This window comes from Zingiber officinale, chromosome 8B, assembly GCF_018446385.1.
Source record: "Zingiber officinale cultivar Zhangliang chromosome 8B, Zo_v1.1, whole genome shotgun sequence".
Lineage (NCBI taxonomy): Eukaryota > Viridiplantae > Streptophyta > Magnoliopsida > Zingiberales > Zingiberaceae > Zingiber > Zingiber officinale.
Window position 1 is genome coordinate 17,430,835 of NC_056001.1, and position 17,836 is coordinate 17,448,670.

The 17,836-nt window shown below is 37.5% G+C and overlaps 2 protein-coding genes across 4 annotated transcripts; one reads left to right on the forward strand and one right to left on the reverse strand.

Annotated features, from left to right (window-relative positions):
• The first annotated feature begins 5,229 nt into the window (after positions 1-5,229).
• LOC122014257 (WD repeat-containing protein 44-like) lies at positions 5,230-13,848 on the forward strand. Of its 3 annotated transcripts, none has more exons than XM_042570429.1 (8): positions 5,231-5,348; positions 5,460-7,508; positions 7,886-7,976; positions 8,128-8,285; positions 8,411-8,462; positions 10,227-10,306; positions 10,510-10,603; positions 12,881-13,848. In XM_042570429.1, the coding sequence occupies exons 2-8, from the start codon at positions 5,940-5,942 to the stop codon at positions 13,576-13,578; spliced, it is 2,742 nt and encodes a 913-aa protein (XP_042426363.1). In that variant the 5' UTR covers positions 5,231-5,348; positions 5,460-5,939; the 3' UTR covers positions 13,579-13,848. The 3 variants fall into 3 exon arrangements, with proteins under 3 accessions (XP_042426362.1, XP_042426363.1, XP_042426365.1); XM_042570431.1 differs by having other exon boundaries at positions 5,235-5,308; XM_042570428.1 differs by having other exon boundaries at positions 5,230-7,508.
• A 60-nt stretch (positions 13,849-13,908) lies between these two features.
• LOC122014258 lies at positions 13,909-16,312 on the reverse strand. The gene is made up of 4 exons (XM_042570432.1): positions 15,669-16,312; positions 14,926-15,571; positions 14,147-14,838; positions 13,909-14,043 (listed from the first exon to the last, which is right to left on the reverse strand). The coding sequence occupies exons 2-3, from the start codon at positions 15,510-15,512 to the stop codon at positions 14,157-14,159; spliced, it is 1,269 nt and encodes a 422-aa protein (XP_042426366.1). The 5' UTR covers positions 15,513-15,571; positions 15,669-16,312; the 3' UTR covers positions 13,909-14,043; positions 14,147-14,156.
• Positions 16,313-17,836: the final 1,524 nt, after the last annotated feature.

Below are 17,836 nucleotides of genomic sequence, written 5' to 3' on the forward strand. Positions count from 1 at the left end.
AAATAAAGAGTTCTGAAAGCAAACCAACTCTCGATTTCACTCGCTCGTTGATTGGTGAGTGGGTCAGAGGGCTGACCAGCGATTTAAAAAGAATATATAAATTGTTGGGATTCAAGATTTGAGTAACTTCGTATAATTAAAAGGATATAGGATATTTTTACTAGTATGATATTTTTTAAGAAAGAGTTTAAGAATAAAGTGAGTTTAGGTCCAAAATAAATAATATAATATTATTATGAAAATATGTGCACATCTTTTGATATAATAAATGGTATTAAAGTCATGGTTCAGATCAGATGCAATGTGAGATGACCTTGAACGAAGTTAAGGATAGACTCGAGGTAAGTCAGATTGATCGGATTCTCGTAGGGAGGTCCGGAGTAGGTCAAGAGTGACCGGATACTTGCGGAGAGGCGAGTAGGTCAGGATGATCGAATGCTCGCGGGGAGGTCCGGAGTAGATCAAGGTAACCGGGTGCGGATGCTTACGGGGAGGCCCAGAACAGAAGTCCGGAGTAGGTCAAGGTGACCAGGTGCGGATGCTAGGGGGAGGCTCAGAGCGAGTCAGAATGACCAGATGTTCGCGAGGAGATCCGGAGCAGATCAAAATTACCGGATGTTCGCGAAGAGACTCGAAGCAAGTCAAGAGTGACTGAATGTTCATAGAAAGGCTTAGACCATGAGAATAATGGTGATCTAGAATATCTTCATTAGTATGAAACTTTTTGGGAAAAGTCCAAGAATAAAACTATGAGAACCTAGGTCTAAAATGGATAATATCATACCATTGTGCAGATATATAGATATTATTTAGGTAAAAAATAATTCTCAAAAACATATCTAGATGAGTTATGCCAAATAATTTAAAAACGTCTAAGTTTTAAATAATTAAATAAATATGAACTCGAAAAGAATTAGATGTACCCAATAAATAATGCATCTGGTCTCATAGCGTCCATTGGAGGGAGTCTACAGCCGGTAATTCATTTGTTGTTTTTAGGTCAACTATTTATTAAAAAATATATAGATTAATTCATTAAAAATAAAATTTAATGCGCCATCTGAAGAACATCTATATGACTTCATCTAGGAGAGTGATCTATTTTGATGTGCTTTTTGATTGATCGAACCCTTCAAGCCTGATGTATAGCTAAAGTTGATCTCCGCTCGACCCATTTTTGATGAGCCCGTTGATTCCCTAATATTGACCGTCATGACTTTAATCTTCACGTCGATTACTATCTCTATCCTTAATTCACACTTAGTAGATCTTTCTTATCACTGCATCATATATGAATATGTTATTAATGATACTAACATGTTCAAATCGATTTAATTTATATTTATATTTAGCATCAGAGTAAAGTTTTACCTTTGTCTTGTATATTCCATTCTAATTTAATTGTGTTCGGATGTACTGTTTACATACTTATATGTGAATTTTGTGAATTTCTATTGAGAATAAATGTTTCATTCTACATGCTCGAAAGATATATCAACTATGACTTCAAAGTGTTCAGCTTTGTTGTGATTTTTAAACGTGTTGTTGATCCAAGCGTCCCCGTAAATGAGCTGTTGATTCATGCTTGAACTGATCGGTTCAATTATGTGGGAAATTTTTAAATATATAATGCACTAAATAAAGTAACCTAGAAAGAAAGAAATAAATACATAGAGTTGGGTCTCTAATTCGAGTAAGCTTCCTATCGAATATTATGTGTTGCTATTGTTTATTTCGCCTGTATAATCTATTATTTATTTATTTTTTACATGCAATACATGCAATATTTAATGGGTAAATTTACATGGAATCCCCGTTGACTAAAATTTTTATTTCCACTCCATAGTCAAATATAATAAACACCAATTTATCTAATTGCCCCTGATATTTTCAGGTACGAAAACTTCACAAATGAGTATAATTTTTCTTAAATTCAGCACATTAAACTAGAATTCAGTATATTTTCTATCAAATTGAGCACGACACTTTTTTCACTTCAATTAGATAAAAAATATACTAGAGTTTCTTTAAATGATACTCAATTGGATAGAAAATATATTAGATTTTCTTTGAATTGCGCTGAATTTAGAAGAAATTATATTGAGTAGGAAAAAAGTCATGTTCATTTTGATAGAAAATATACTAAAATCTAATTTAAAGTGCCAAATTTAAAAGGAATTATATTTATTTTTAGATTTTTTATACCTAAAAAATATGAGAGGTCAATTTTGATAGAAATATATTGAATTCTAGTTTAAAGTGCTGAATTTTGATAGAAATATACTGGATTCTAGTTTAAAGTGCTGAATTTAAGAGAAATTATACTCATTTTTGAACTTTTTGTACCTAAAAAATCTGAAGGGTAATTAGGTAACGATATTTATATGAGAAAATTGAAACAAATGAAACTTTGTAGGTAGAGAGTGAAAATAAAGTTTTTTAGACATAGAAACGACATGTAAAATTAAAATTATGATCGGAAATTTTTCTCTAATTTACTCATATTTAATTAAACAATGTGAGCACAGAATTAAATATATTGCTTAAGGTTTTATGCAAAAATATGAACTTCAGGAAAAAAAATAATTGATATTTAGTGATCATATAGTTTTAATTAATTGAGGAGTAGCATCAGCATCTTAAATTGATTAAAATTATATATAATAAAGTTTATTGAAGATCACATATAGAAAATAAATATTAAATATAATTAATCATATGTAATAATAGATCATATCCCACCGAAAATTATATTATACTTTATATAATTAATTAGGATAAAATATCAAATTATATTTTTCTAATTTACTTACCGGAATTATAAAAAGGCAACATGATTTGACAGTTTTTATTGTAAGATTAAAATAAATTTAATTAAATTTGAACTTTACCCACAAGTAATTTTTATGTCACTAGATTCATATTTTACATGATTTTACATTGGTAGAACATGTTATATCGTTTATTAGCTTCAAATTTTTGTGACAAGTATATTTGTATAAATTAATGCAACAAATCAACATGTTAATTTCGCTGATATAAAATGTGATGCTCCTAAGCTCTAAGGAAACAATTATAAGATTTAGAAGGAGAGGATTCTTCTTCATTTGGACCAAATGAATGGACATAGATTATTAGGAAGGACGAACCCCTTGTTATAATTGAAATCGACTCTTGATATGCAATTGATCTTTCTGAAAAGTGGGAGTGATCTAATCATCTCTCTATCATGTTCATAAATACCAAAATATCTGTTGAAATAAGGGGTTTGGTCAATCAATTTGATAATGCTCGTGTTTTGCTTCAGGCCATTGATGATCAATCTATGACTTCAAATAAGGCAATGGCTAACACTCTAATAATGCAGTTCTCATCTCTAAATCTCACCAGAGTTAAGGGTGTGCATGAGCATATCATGCGCATGAGGGATATAACGATTCAACTCAAAGTATTAGAAGTTGAGATGCCAGAATCCTTTCTGTTTATATTCTCTATAGTTTGTCGTTGCAATATGACCCATTTAAAATATCCTATAACACGATAAATGGTCGATTAATGAATTGATGACCATGTGTTCGGGAAGGAAGAGAGTAGACTGTTTATGAAAGAGGATGAAAAAGTGAATTTAACTACTCCAGGAAAGATAAAGAAATATCAGGCCAAGGATAAAGGAAAAATTTATTCCCCAAAAGGACATTAAGAAGGAGATTGTGTGCTTCTTTTGTAAGAAAAAGGGACATGTTAAGAAGCAATGCTCCAGGTTTATGAAGTGGCTTGATAAGAAAGGTATATTCATCTCTAATTTGTTTGTTATGAATCATTTGCTTGTGACAAATGATAAAGATTTATTTTATGAGATGAAACAATTCCTCTAAAAAAAAACTTTGATATGAAGGATATGTGTGAGACATCTTATATCATTAGCATTAAGATTCATAAGGAAAGATGTAGAGGCATTTTGGGTTTGTCTCAAGAGACCTATATCAACAAAATTTAGAATGATGTCAAATGAAAGATTGTTCACAAGTGTAGCACCCATTACGAAAGGAGACAAATTCAATTTGAATCAATGTCCCAAAAATGAACTCTAACTGGAATAAATGAAAAACATTATGTATGCTTTAGTTATTGGAAGTCTAATGTATGCTCAGGTCTGCACTAAACCTAACATTGCATTTGTTGTTGGGGTGCTATGAAGATATCAGAGTAACGTAGGTGTTGAACACTAGAGAGTTGCGAAGAAGATAATGAGACACATTCAAGGGACAAAGGATTACATGCTTATGTATAGACGAACCAAAACCCTGGAGGTAATTGGTTACTCTGATGCAGACTTCGCAGGCTATGTTGACTCACGTAAATCAACATCTGATTATATTTTCATGCTTGTTGATGGAACTGTATCACGGAGGAGTGTAAAATAAACTCTAATTGCTACCTCCACTATGGAGGTCGAGTTCGTATCTTGTTTTGAAGCTACCGCATATGGTGTATGGTTGAAGAGTTTCATATCTAGGTTTATAATTGTTGATTCTATTTCTAGGCTATTGAGATTGTACTGTGAAAATTTAACTGTTGTATTTATGGCTAAGAACAACAAGAGTGGAAGTCGAAGTAAGTACATCGACATTAAATACTTAGCATAAGAGAACGTGTTCAAGAGAAGAAAGTGATTATTGAGCACGTTAGCACTGAATTGATGATAACTAATCCTTTAACTAAAGGCATGTCATTAAAGAATTTTAAGGATCGATCATGTAGTACGAATGAGACTTGGTTCCATAATGTAAGTTTTTATTATATGTACATTTTAATATTTTCAATGAAACTCTTATTCATTTTGATATTTTGTCATTTAGTTTTTGTACATATATTTGTATACTCATTTTGAGAAATATCATTATTGTTTTGGACCTCGAATAAACATAGGGTTTATTCCTTAATTCATAGGAAGTGTATAAGACACAATATACAAATACATGGAAGATAATACTCTTATTTTTGGGGGACTCATTGCCATGATTCTTATATTTTGTTTCTTGTTGTGGTAAGTGATTGATACATGACCAAGTGGGAGAATGTTGTCCATTTTTCATAAAGTTGAGTGTGGTTCATGATCTCCACTTTGTGATCCATGTTGTGGATGGCCCTTGATCTCCACTTTGTGATTCATGTTGTGGACTATGCTTTCTATAAATCATGGGATATGATGATTTCTTTTCCTCCAACTCAGATGATATGAGTTCACATTCATTTTCGGAAGTCCCTAAGCCTATTTTCTCTAAGAAAATATACACCATGTGATAAGGTTTAGAAGCACAAAAAATTCCGAAATGAAACACCGTTTAGTATGAATCGTGGAGATACGCTATTATATTTAATTTCGTTTCAACTTTTCGATATGAATACGTTATTAATGATCCTAAACATGTTAAAATCGATTTAATTTATATTTACAGGCGGCGGCAGAGTTCGGGTGGGTGAAGCCGGTGTTCGGATCGTGCCACTTCCCCTCCGCCGGAAGCGGCGCGTGGGCTACGTGGGGTTGATGGAGAGCGCAGGAGGAGACGAGGACTGGGTGATCTACGCTCATCTGCCAGACAACGTGGCGGCGGTGCTAGAAGCCGACTCCCCGCCGGTGCTTCAGGCATTCACGCTGGATATTAATTAATATTTGTAACTTATTATTATTATTATTATTACCGTGATGAATACGCGAGGAAAAGAAAGGAGGTTGAAAGTGAAGAAGAGGAGCAAAAGAAAGGGAAGACTATTTCAAAGAACAAAGCCGTCTCCGAAGTCCCCTCGCGCCCCTCCACCACTCCTCACGTCGTCCTCATCTTCTCTTTCCCTTCCACCATATTCCACGATGGCCCTCATCCTCCGCAAGCCTCTCTGCTGTTGTCCCTCCGCCTGGGACGACCTACTCCTCCATCACCATGACCACGGCCACCGAATCCACCAGGAAACAACCGCCGAGGACAGCAACAAATGGATCTCCAGCCCCTGCCGCTCCGCAACGTCATCACCAGCGCGAGGAGGCAGAGCAGGAGGAGGAGGAGGAGGGGGTAGATGGCGACGAAGTAGGAGAAGAAGATGATGATTCCTTCTTTGAGTCTTTCGATCGCGTCCCTTCCAACGTCTCCTTCCTCTACGATCTACCTACGGATTCTGACGATGATGAGGACGAAGACGATGCTCGCACCTCCTTTGCCTCCGCCATCGCTCCGCCCTGCCACCTCCGCGGCGTCACCTTCTCCCGCGAGGAGTTTCTCCAGGAATGCCAGAAGGAAGAGTGCGGCAGCAGCGGATACGACTACGGAATTTGGATGGACGAGCCCACCTCGATCGAAGAACGCCGGCGGAGGCTCCTCCAGGGAATGGGCTTCGCCAGCGGTAAGGATCTCCATTCCTCCCTGCGGATCCGCTGCCGAAAGGTCCCCGAAGCCAACGGCGCCTGCGATTCGGGTCCCATGGTGGTCTCTTCCGCGTCGCCGCCGCACCGGCAGGCCGTCGTCTCCAGATGCCGATCCGATGCGGAACTGACGGCGCCGCGGCGTCCCTCGAAACCCTCTACCATGCAGCGATCTGCCTCCTCCCCGCCCACTTTTTGCGACCGCCGAGTGCGAAATGGTTCCGGAGCCGCCGACGGCGCTGGAATAGGAGGTGGGGAGCAGGAAGAGAGCGGTGTCTTCCGGATCAAGAACCTTGACACGGGGAAGGAGTTGCTAGTCAGCGAGTCCAAAAAGGACGGAGATTGGGGGTTCAATGATCTCCAGACCGGGATGCAGCTCAGCATGGAGGAGTTCGAGCAATTCCTTGGCACCTCCCCGATCGTGAAGGAGCTAATGCGCCGTGTCAGCTTGGACGGCGGAGCACAGCCGCTGAGCAAAGAAAAGGCCATCGACTCTCCTGTTAGCGCCAAGAGATCGAAATTGGGCTACAGAAAGAAAGGTAGCTGGCTCAAGAATATCAAGCACGTCGCGAACTCTGTCACCGGGCGTAGTACCGAGAAGGAGGAGAAGGGTGATATTGGATATAAAATGACGAGGAAGTCAACGGGCGACGGCTCCTCGGAGCTGATGAAAGTGCATCAACACGGCAAATCCTACAAGGAACTCACCGGACTCTACATGAGCCAGGAGATTCGTGCCCATGAGGGATCCATATGGAGCATCAAATTCAGCTGTGATGGCAAATATTTGGCCAGCGCTGGGGAGGACCGCGTCGTCCGAGTGTGGCAAGTCAGAGAATCCGATATCCTCTCGACGCCCTTGCGGCGTCAAGAGGCTCGCTCCCTCCGTAAATCTACACTGCATGAATCCCCCGACCGTTCCCCCCTCCTTGGATCCCACCGGACAAGGAGGAACAAGATGTTCAAGTGCAAGAAGTCGCTTCCTAACTACATTGTATTGCCGGAGGTTATTTTCTCACTCTCAGAGGAGCCGATTTGCTCATTGGAAGGGCATTTGGACGATGTCTTGGATCTCTCGTGGTCTAAATCGCAGGTAAACTTCTATATCCATGGACGTTCATCAATAAATTTCAGCTCTAGTTATTGATGAGGTCAGCTGGCAAAATTAAGAAAATTTCTTTCCAGTTAGCACCATTATACTAACTAAACGTCGTTTCTCCTCTGACCTATGATTCAGGCGATACAGCCACAAAATGCTCATGTATATTATTTAACTAATCTTACAGAATGCAGATCCCCTGTTTTGGATCATTATAGTGTTCCATTTTTAAGTTGTAGAATGAAGGATTATTTTATTTCATGGTTTCAAAACCTTGAGCATGGGAAATATGATGTACTGATTGAAGACCATTATGAGTTGATGTCTCATTGTGACAAATTATTTGCAACAAATTTTTTTTTTTTTTGCAGCATTTGTTATCCTCCTCAATGGATAAGACGGTCAGATTATGGAACATGGAAAGTAAAGTTTGTCTGAAGTTGTTTGCTCACAACGATTATGGTGAGGAAACTTGTCTAGAACTACTCTATTTCACTCCAATCAATATAATTATAGTCATGATTGGAGTTCCTATTTGAGTTACTATAACAGCTTTTCTGAAGTTAATAATTTCAGTGGCGAAGGTTTTCCCTAACTCATGAACTATTGCTAGTGACATGCATCCAGTTCAACCCAATTGATGATAGGTACTTCATTAGTGGTTCCCTTGATTCAAAAGTTCGGATCTGGAGCATACCAGAGCATCATGTTGTTGACTGGAGTGATCTCCATGAGATGGTTACAGCTGCATGTTATACACCAGATGGTCAGGTGCAGCCAAATGATTTTTGCATACCTGTATAGTTGTTTTACTCTTTACATTTATAATATTACTACTATACCATATATGAAAAGCTTTCTTCATCTAGTAATTGGTTGTAATTGATCTTTGAAAGGCTGCTTTAGTTGGCTCTCATAAAGGTAGCTGCCGGCGCTACAAGACCTTTGGTATGAACAAGTTTTTTAATCTCACAATTGCATCGTTAGTTCACTTCTCGGAATTACAAATTAAAATCTCCATTTAAGTAAAATAGTTAAACAAGGAATTTCATGTGCTCTATTTCCTTCACTTATCTAATTGTTAAGTAGCAATAGACTTCGTGACAGGCCTATGGTTGATAACAGGCTAGTCCATACTCCATAGTCATCGTGTGTTATTTTTTTTTTTATCTAAATAAACTAAATTGCTCACAGCAAAAGCCTGCTTTAGGCTTGTTTCTACCTCTACTTAGAACCCAGGAACAAAACTTGGTACAGTTGCAGTTAGTCATTGTAACCTAAAGAAATTATTGAAAGGGAAATATTGTATTACATTATTTACTTTTGTAGTTAATGGAGCTTGCAGCAATAATCCATTTGACTTGCGATCAGCAAAACTATAGAAATTGTTGATGTTGCGCATAGGCAGTTCCTTTGATCTCTGATCAACACAGCCAACTGTGTCTGTATTTGACCTCAAATCATCACATGAATAAAGAGAAAGAAGAAAAATAAAAATGGAGAGATCTAAGAACTTATCTCTTGAGTGGACTTCTCCCTAAAGTTGTGATTACCATTAACATGCAATAGCTGAAGGAAGAAGAAATCACTCGAGGATCTGAAAGAAAAGATAGATAGAGATAGAAAGTATAACTCAACCTTTAATTTGATTAGACTTGGTGAAAGAGTTGTGATATAAGTTATTTAAGTTGCATTGCAATAAATAGATTTTGAATGATAGTAAGTTTGAATAAATTATGTAATTCCCACAATAAAGGCATGTTCAAACCAATGAAAAAATTGTAAATAAGTTAAATTTATTAAAGTAGAAATTTCTGAGCAGGTAAAATGCCAAATCAAACTTTGCTTAATATTATTTATAGTGATTTCACAATTTAGCTTTATATAGTGCTCAATAGAGTGACAAGATTGTGTAACCATCTAAAATAATTGGTTGGTATACATAACTTGATTTTGATGTTGTTACAGTTGAATCTTTAATGGGTGATCCAAGTAATTTGTCAATTTTCCTGGCCTATCAGCAATTTACATGTTGTAGAACACTGTCAAATCCTGATTGATACATTGCCAATGATTCTTACATTTAAAATTATGCATTTAGCATGTTTTGAAGGAATTTCTTTCAGACAAAGATCAAACACAACCATTAATGGTCCTCTTACTACGTCAGTAATTCAGATATGTTGTTTGGTAGGTCAATTACCTGAAATATGGGCTTATGATTCATGGAATACCCCTGAAACTTTAGATTAAGGTATTCAGGACCTTGAACATCCCATGATAACAGAAAATGAATGAAATTCCCTTACCAAGCAGAAGTTCTAAAGTAGTAACAGATTGGGCGGAATCTGGATATCACAAATCAGAAAATTTATCCATCCTTACAAATTGAAATTTCATCTTTTGGTGGCCTCTTGTTATCGAGTAGGAAAATATAGAGATTCTTAATCCTAATTCGGAGTTAGCTAAAACTCAATCTTATTTGTCAGCCCTGCCAACGTCATATTGATTTTAGTTGATTGAAACTCAATAACAAAAGGTCTGCTTTGTAATTTCTGATGGTTCTAAACAATAACATGGTGGCAACCATGTTATGGAGAGCATGATGTCGATACAATTTGGCCTTTCCTGTCTATTTTCTCTTGTTACTGTTTAGATGATATGAATACAAATGTTAAAGATGACATTTTTCCTCTTTCTCTGCCATCACAGATTGTAAGCTTTCTCAAGAAAGTCAGATAGGCATACGGAAAAAGAAGGCGACACACGCAAAAAAGATTACTGGATTCCAGGTACCTTCTTGATGTTATTTGATTCCTAGGTAGCACAACACTTCTTTCACACAAATTCACATCAGATTAATTTTTAGTAGAAATGAAAGTATATAGTAGCTTTTATTGTTGTATGGATCTATTGCTTATAATTAGGAATCAAAGTCATCTTTTATGTTACTTTGTGCATCTATATGTTATATGACTATGTTACATTCAAACAGTTTGCTCCAGGTGATCCATCTGAAGTGTTGATTACCTCAGCTGACTCACGGGTTCGAGTATTCAATGGCCTAAAAATGATTCACAAATTTAGAGGTAAAAAAATAGGCTGAATCTTTTGGGTGACATAATTTGTCTATATTTGTAATTTGCCCTACATCCTGATTATATCCAAGCTGTCAGTATAAGAACCGACATGATTTTCACTTATTATTCACAAGAACTATCCATAATTGCTGAAATCGATTGATACTGAAAGAGTGCCAAAGTTGAATTGTCATCAGCAATGGTCGATTTGATATTTTACCAAAATTGGACATCTCAGAATGATTGTCGATTAGTTCAGAAAAAATATAAAAAAAAATCACATAAATTGGTTATTTTATATTATAAAATTGATGAAATTCATTGAAATTTGGTCAAATTGTGATTGAAAATAGCTAAAATTTTGGTAGAATTTGGTCCAATTAAGATGACTCTAAACTTGACCATGTAACCTTCCCTTTAATCTGTGTGTGATTTTTGGAGAACTCACACAAGTAACAGAGAGTCTACATTGCTTAGATTACAAAACCTTGCCACAGCTTGAGATTCATCACATGATCAAAAACCATTATTTCAACCTTGCCATCACTCATTAGACTTGATTTTTTAATTATCTCTCGTTCACTGTTGATCAAAAAAGCTTATTATGGATTGCAAGAATATAATAATATCTCAACCAACAACAATCCTAACTATCCTTTAACTTCGAATGTAGTTAGAGACATGGAGTATACCTTATTAAATATTAATAATAACACCTTTATTAAAAATATATTAATATTCTCATGCTTAGAGTAATGTATATTCAAAATATGATTTTATTATTAGTGATAATCCATTTATGTTATTTATCAATTTTATATTAAGAAATATGACATTAATTTTATATTTCATTTTATGATGAATAGGTAATGACATACAATAGGCATTTTCATTAATTTTTCTTTTTCCCTCAATCTATTATGTGTCATTGTGTATACCATTTCATGGAAAACCACTTGAAAATTTGAGATTTCTCAGTTTTGTTTCATTCCATGCTTTCTCTCTATTCTCTCTTTATTGATATATTGATTTGGGGTCAAAGGCATCATTGTTTCAAATGATCTAAGCTCGATAGGATTATCAGCCACGTTCTTTATCAACTCACTAAGTTTAGGTTCACCTGCATTGCATATTATATTTTTGTTTCACTTTAATCATGTCTTATTCTATATTTATAGTTCATATAATAAGCTGGATATAGATATTAATAGCTTAAGAGAGTATTAGAGGTGTTAGGTTAATGAGGCTAGTGGGACAGTGGCCCTAGTCCCAACATTGTTAATTCTAAGCTTAGGGTTTGGCCATGAATCTTTCAAATACTATGTATGGCACAAAATATTTAGGGACCTAAGGCAAATCTTACTAAAATGGGAGTTAACATGCGTGGTACAACCACATTAATAAAACAATGGCACCTGTCATTCGATTATTGGAGGGTATTTTTACTCATCATTGGCACATTCACTTAATAGGGTTTGAATGCTCTATCCCATGTTGATGATAGTTTAAAATTAATCTTATTTTTCTATGTGGTAGTGAAGTAGCACAGGTTTAGAAGGCCTATTAATGACGCTAGAAGAAATAACATATTTGTCAAACTGAAGATAATCATGGATGCAACACTTATTGATATCTGCTTCATAAGAAACTATTTCATTCCTGATGAATCTTGATTTGTTTGGTTTGAAGAATAGACTAGCTTAGTTATTCCAATAGTTATTCTTCTGATCTTTCAGATTTGTTCTTCTTCTTTAATATAAAAATGAAACTTTTTAGCTGTAAAGATATTCGATCTGGTCTTATAGAGATTATTCTTTATCTGTTACTTACACGATTCCTACAAAACAAACAAAAAAGGGGAATCAAGCATCTATTCCATTTGATGACTATGAAATATATATATATATATTCCTTGCTTTCCATCTATTTTTTATTCCCTTAAGAACAACTGTTATTTAATGACCCAGCTCACATTAACCATTACTGTATGTGGAATTGTTGATTGTGTACTAATGTCGATTGTTTTGAATCTTTATGAGATACTAATTTCTCAGGGAAAAAAAGGAACTGACCATTGTCAAGTGATATATGTCATTATCAGCCTTTTTTTTTTTTGACAACTTTGGAAGGCAAAATTGATTGATCCTATCTTCCCATGCATGCTTTCTTCTCTTGTGACAATATAGGAAAAATATTAGATCTTTAGTGTTCAGTCAAAGATAAATATTTGTCAGTCATGATAACAGCAACTTAATTATTCTCTGTTGCTTGCAATTGTCATTTCAGGTTTCAGGAATACTAGTAGCCAAATATCTGCATCATATACCTCAGATGGGAAGTATATAATATGCGCAAGTGAGGATTCTCATGTTTATTTATGGAAGAGAGAGACAGGGCAAGTTGTAAGTTCTGGGGGTAGAAAAAAAGCTTGGACTACCACTCGGTCGCACGAGTACTTCTACTGCAAGGATGTATCTGTCGCAATTCCATGGCCAAATGCCGGAAGCAACTGTTTCCCCCCGTCTTTCCCCCCATTTTCACAGAGATTCAATCAGCAGGAATCCCTCAGATATACTGACTCCCAGCGATCTACGACCTCACTCGATGACATCTTCCACAATGACAGGAGTCATTATCCACCTCTTCCACCTCTTCCAAAGAAGAGTTTGATAGAGCAGGCACAATCGGAGGAGGTCAGGAAGTTGTCTTATTCAGGTGGAGACATTGGGAGTGACTCGTTTGCTTCAGGTTCTGATTCTATGAGGTGTGGTCCAGTGCCCTCGTCGATGTCAGAGCCCAGAAATTTGTCTTCTTTCTCCTCATGGGGATGGTACAACGGTGGTGGCGGTACCAGGACAAGCAGCAGCGATCCTTCAAATGCATGGGGCTTAATCGTCGTCACCGCTGGCCTGAGTGGAAACATCAGGATCTACCAGAACTTTGGCATGCCAGTTCGCCTCAGCAGACAAACCAATCTATTTTGAAGAAAGATTCTGAAGTTTTCTTCCTTTTTTATTTTCAGTATTCTTTGTTCACTTATGTTGACTCTTGAATTTGGTAATAGCAATGAACTTCGTGTCATTGGTGCTGTACCCAACTTCATTGTGTCATCATGGAAACACATCGATTTGTATTTGTACATTAGGATTTGATAGGGGGTCGACCCACTGTTTTTATTGTGGACAAACTTTCTTGTACAATTGTTAATGTGCTTTTTAGCTTTCTAATGAATTGAAGCGAAGTATTGCTGCAAATTCTTGTTTCTCCCTTCTTTTCCTTTTTAGTTTTCTGAAAGGGCATGATTCAAACACTCCTTTACAACGCCTGATATTCATTGCAAAACATCATAGCATTAAGACACAGACATGCAAATCAAAGCAATGTAACGATAAGGGGAAAACACACAACGACTCGATCGCCATCCCCATCAGAACCTCAGAGAAGCTGCCCTGCAAAGTTAACCAAACATCGATGTCGATGAAACGCATAATGTCACCATGCAAGGAAATGTACGCAACATGATTTACTCCGGGGTAAAATATTAGAACAGACCTTTGTATTACTAGGAATACAAGGCATGGCAAAGGCCCTTGTTCGCCTTCCTCCCGAATGGCCTGCACGCCCTGATGCTAAGATCGACAGCAGCTGCGAGTGCGATGAAGATAGCTGCATCCTGCACACAGGCAATGTGTCGCGCTGCCAGGTGAACCAATGGCTTGCTACACTTATCTTCCCCCTGCACCTTGCAGTTCATCACGAAACCACCGGTGATAGCTTCTAAAGATGCTGAACAAAGCCCCTGTGTGCTGCCCTCCAGCCTTCCCGCAGGAGAACTATTGACTGGCACACGCCGGTCCATGTCGATGAAGAACTCTCCTCCCTTATCACTGCTTATCGCTACATCCGAAACGAGGATGCCAGTCTCCTGGCCTTCTGAAAGAATGTGGAGCCGAAGGCAAATTGTGTCTCTTGGACCAGCCTCTCTCCATGCCTCGAGGCGCCCCCACAGGTGCCAACTCTCAGCGGAGCTGGCTGGACTGGGGTGGAGTATGAGCCAAGCACCCGGGTTGGAACGATCGACTCGGTCACAGCCTGATGACGGAACAAATGGAGTCGCCATGAAAGCAGCAGCTACAGCTGAGCCGGAGAGGTCATGGATCATTACCTTCCAGCCTTTTCTCTCCCTCTTTTCGGCGCCGCCATGGTCCTCATCGCTTGTGTTTGCCATGTCCAGTGGCGTAGATCTAGTGTAACAAGCAGACTAGCTTCTTGTTGTCGATGTTATTCTAAACCAAAAGGAACTCAAAAAGGAGAAAAAAAGTGAAGCTTACCTTCGATCTTTAACAAACTTGCAGCTAAATATAGGCTGCTTGACAGTACCCTGTTGCTGAACAATTTGCGGGCTCAAGGTAGTCTCGTCTTCGAATTTTAAAACATATCTGGGATCAGGATCCATCCTCACCTTCAAGTGAAGCTCTGGTCCATGTCTCAATCTCTCACCTTTGTTCTTCCCCACACCGACCCAACCATTATGAAGCAGGGCTGGTTTCTCCAAACCCCGTTCAAGTCCTATTTCTAGTCTGAGACGCCCAATTATCTGCCTTCTACTTGTGAGACCACAGTGTGAGCCCTGCTTACCCATGTACACAACAACCTGAAGGCACGCTTTTGGGGTCAGTGTTTTGACATCAGATTCCTCGAGATAGAATACAATAAGATTGCTGTTAGCATCAGGACTGTCTTGAGGGGATGAGACAAAGGGTACTCTTGTTCTTTGAATGGGATGATCCCCAAGGCGAATATCACACAGACAGTTAGAATATGCATGAACTGCACCTGGCCTATCCTTCAACGTCTCCGCTGGTAATCGTAGTCCCAGGGACCCAATCGACAATCTGTAGAAAATTTGTGGATCCATGGTGTCAAAATTATTGCCTGATGAAGTTCATCGCTCACACTTTATCCGGTGGTCACGAGCTGCAAAAAAATGCCAAAGTTTAGATTGATTAAGCTGCACAAAACTATCGGAAGGTAGAGTTTTTTGTTTTGTAATGCCAGTAATGGAGATGCATACCTTTCTTTCTTTAGGAGTGGACCACTTTGCATTTCGCTTCCTCCAACACCGTTCAGGAACTCGAAGCTCTCACCAAGTCAAGAATATGATCGTCAGAAAGCTTTATGATGAGCTTCAAAGCTGAAACAACAGCTCCGAAATCGAAGCTGAAAAGCAAGCATTTGGAGAGTCAAGGCTGCATTTGAAAAGGGGGGAAAATGTCGTCTCCTATCACCAGCCGAACTGAGCACTTCCAAGTCGCAACCTTAAAGCCCTCGTGCTTCCAAAAGAAGAGACAAGCAAGAACACACTCCACTGAAGCAGAAACACGAACAAAGAAGGCGCACCTTTTAAAAACGATCAAGCACCGGTGTGGTACAGTGCTTAAAAAAAGTGGCACTTTCCTCACCCTCAAAAAACTCCCTAAACTGTCCACTCTTCCAATGGGTGAATCGCCAGAACCGCCACAGCTGAGAACCAAAAAAAGGAGGAAGACGAGGAGACAGGGAGGGGCCAAAGAGACAGCGAGAACAGGAAGGTAGGAATGAGGAGGAAGGTTATAGTGACATTAATGGAAGATACAGACTAAACAAGACATAAGGCGGAGCGAAAGGGAGAAGATTTTTGGTAATTGGATACAGCTGTTCGTGAGTTCATCCAATCGCCATCAAACACAGAGCGAGAGCGCCGCTTTTGGGGCTTAATCTATTATTTTTTTTTTCTTATCTTTCTCCCAACGGCCGATGCCGAATCCTTGCGTGGGCGGGGGCGTGGATGGAGAGAGACCAGGAGTCGTTCTCGTATCGGGAGAGAACACGACAAAAAAGAGGAAAGTTTGTAAACTTCACTAGTACAATTTGACGCTTTGTTTTTGTCGTGGAGATGATCGCCAATCGAATGCGATCGAATCAAATTATAAAACAACAATTTAAGGCGCAAAAGAAAACAGTTCTCTCTTGTTGTTCTTTGTCCGGTTGCTTGCTGCTATTTTTCAATGACGAAATCTGAAAATTTAAACTAAATTCGCATCACAATAAACCCGCTAGAAGGCGTTCCGGCTCGCGGCAGAACAACGCATACAATCGAGGTGCACTTTTGGGGAGATAATGTAGGGACACTTTAATTGTGCTGAATAATAATTGCCGGTAGATCTCAGTGATACACTTCCTTTTTCCACTCGCTGACACTTTTCCCCTCCTGACCCCACTTAAAATTTATTCTTATACCTTTTTTTTTATCAGTTTTATTTTTTAGTTAGCGCTAAAAAAACAAAAAATAAATAAAAGATTTTTTTTATCAGTTTTATTTGTTTAATATTTTTTATTATATATTTGTATTTTTAATAGTAGATTATATATATATATATAGGAAATTAATAAAAATAATATAAAATTTAAAATTAAATCAAAATAAAAACAAAAATTATTAAATCTAAAATAAATATATATATATATATATATATATATATATATATATATATATATATATAAATTTGATGAAAAAAATCATAAATAAAATTGTTTAAAAAAATTTTCAAAAATGAGAGGTATAAAGGTCACTTGAAAAGACGAGTACTAGTAGGCAGAGGGAGAAGCAAATAGAGTCGGATCTTCTGTCCTCAATTTTTTCTGTTCTCGTGTCCAATTGGTCGTCTTCAGGCCACAGTCGATGACCTTCTACCGTCGTCCCAATTATAACTATATCCTAGGGAAATGTGAACCTAGGGGAGTCATCATCGGTGTGATCGACGTCAGAATTCGACCGAATCTAAACATGAACTCAGATCGACAGCGGAGGAAAATCTGCTCAGATTCGATTGGATTTCGACGCCGATCACGCCGATGACGACCCCCTGCATTCATCTTCCCCTAACATATAGTTTTGATTGAGACGACGACCGGAGGCCATTGACAATGAACTCGGACGATGAGTGAGATACAAGGATAGATGATATTGAAGGATAGAGAATTCAATCTCTTGTAATTTTTAATTTTTTTTAATAGTAAATTTTAGGAATAATAATTTGTCAAAATTTAAAAGTATAAAAATATAGATAAAAATAAAAATTATAAAAGATCAAAATAATTGATGAAAAAAAAATGATTAAAAAAATAAAATTAAAGAAAAAATAAATAAAATTTTAAAAAATAGAAGTTAAGAGGTTTAAATAAACTAACTTGTTATTTTAA

What these genes read in the sequence shown, in the direction of transcription:
- LOC122014258 (XM_042570432.1), bottom strand. Translation starts at nt 15,512, where the DNA reads ATGGATCCACAAATTTTCTACAGATTGTCGATTGGGTCCCTGGGACTA. An exon ending in AAGTTTGTTAAAGATCGAAG is followed by an intron (nt 14,839 to 14,925) that starts GTAAGCTTCACT and finishes TTGTTACACTAG; the next exon opens with ATCTACGCCACTGGACATGG.
- LOC122014257 (XM_042570428.1), top strand. Translation starts at nt 5,940, where the DNA reads ATGACCACGGCCACCGAATCCACCAGGAAACAACCGCCGAGGACAGCA. An exon ending in TCTCGTGGTCTAAATCGCAG is followed by an intron (nt 7,509 to 7,885) that starts GTAAACTTCTAT and finishes TTTTTTTTGCAG; the next exon opens with CATTTGTTATCCTCCTCAAT. An exon ending in AATGATTCACAAATTTAGAG is followed by an intron (nt 10,604 to 12,880) that starts GTAAAAAAATAG and finishes TTGTCATTTCAG; the next exon opens with GTTTCAGGAATACTAGTAGC.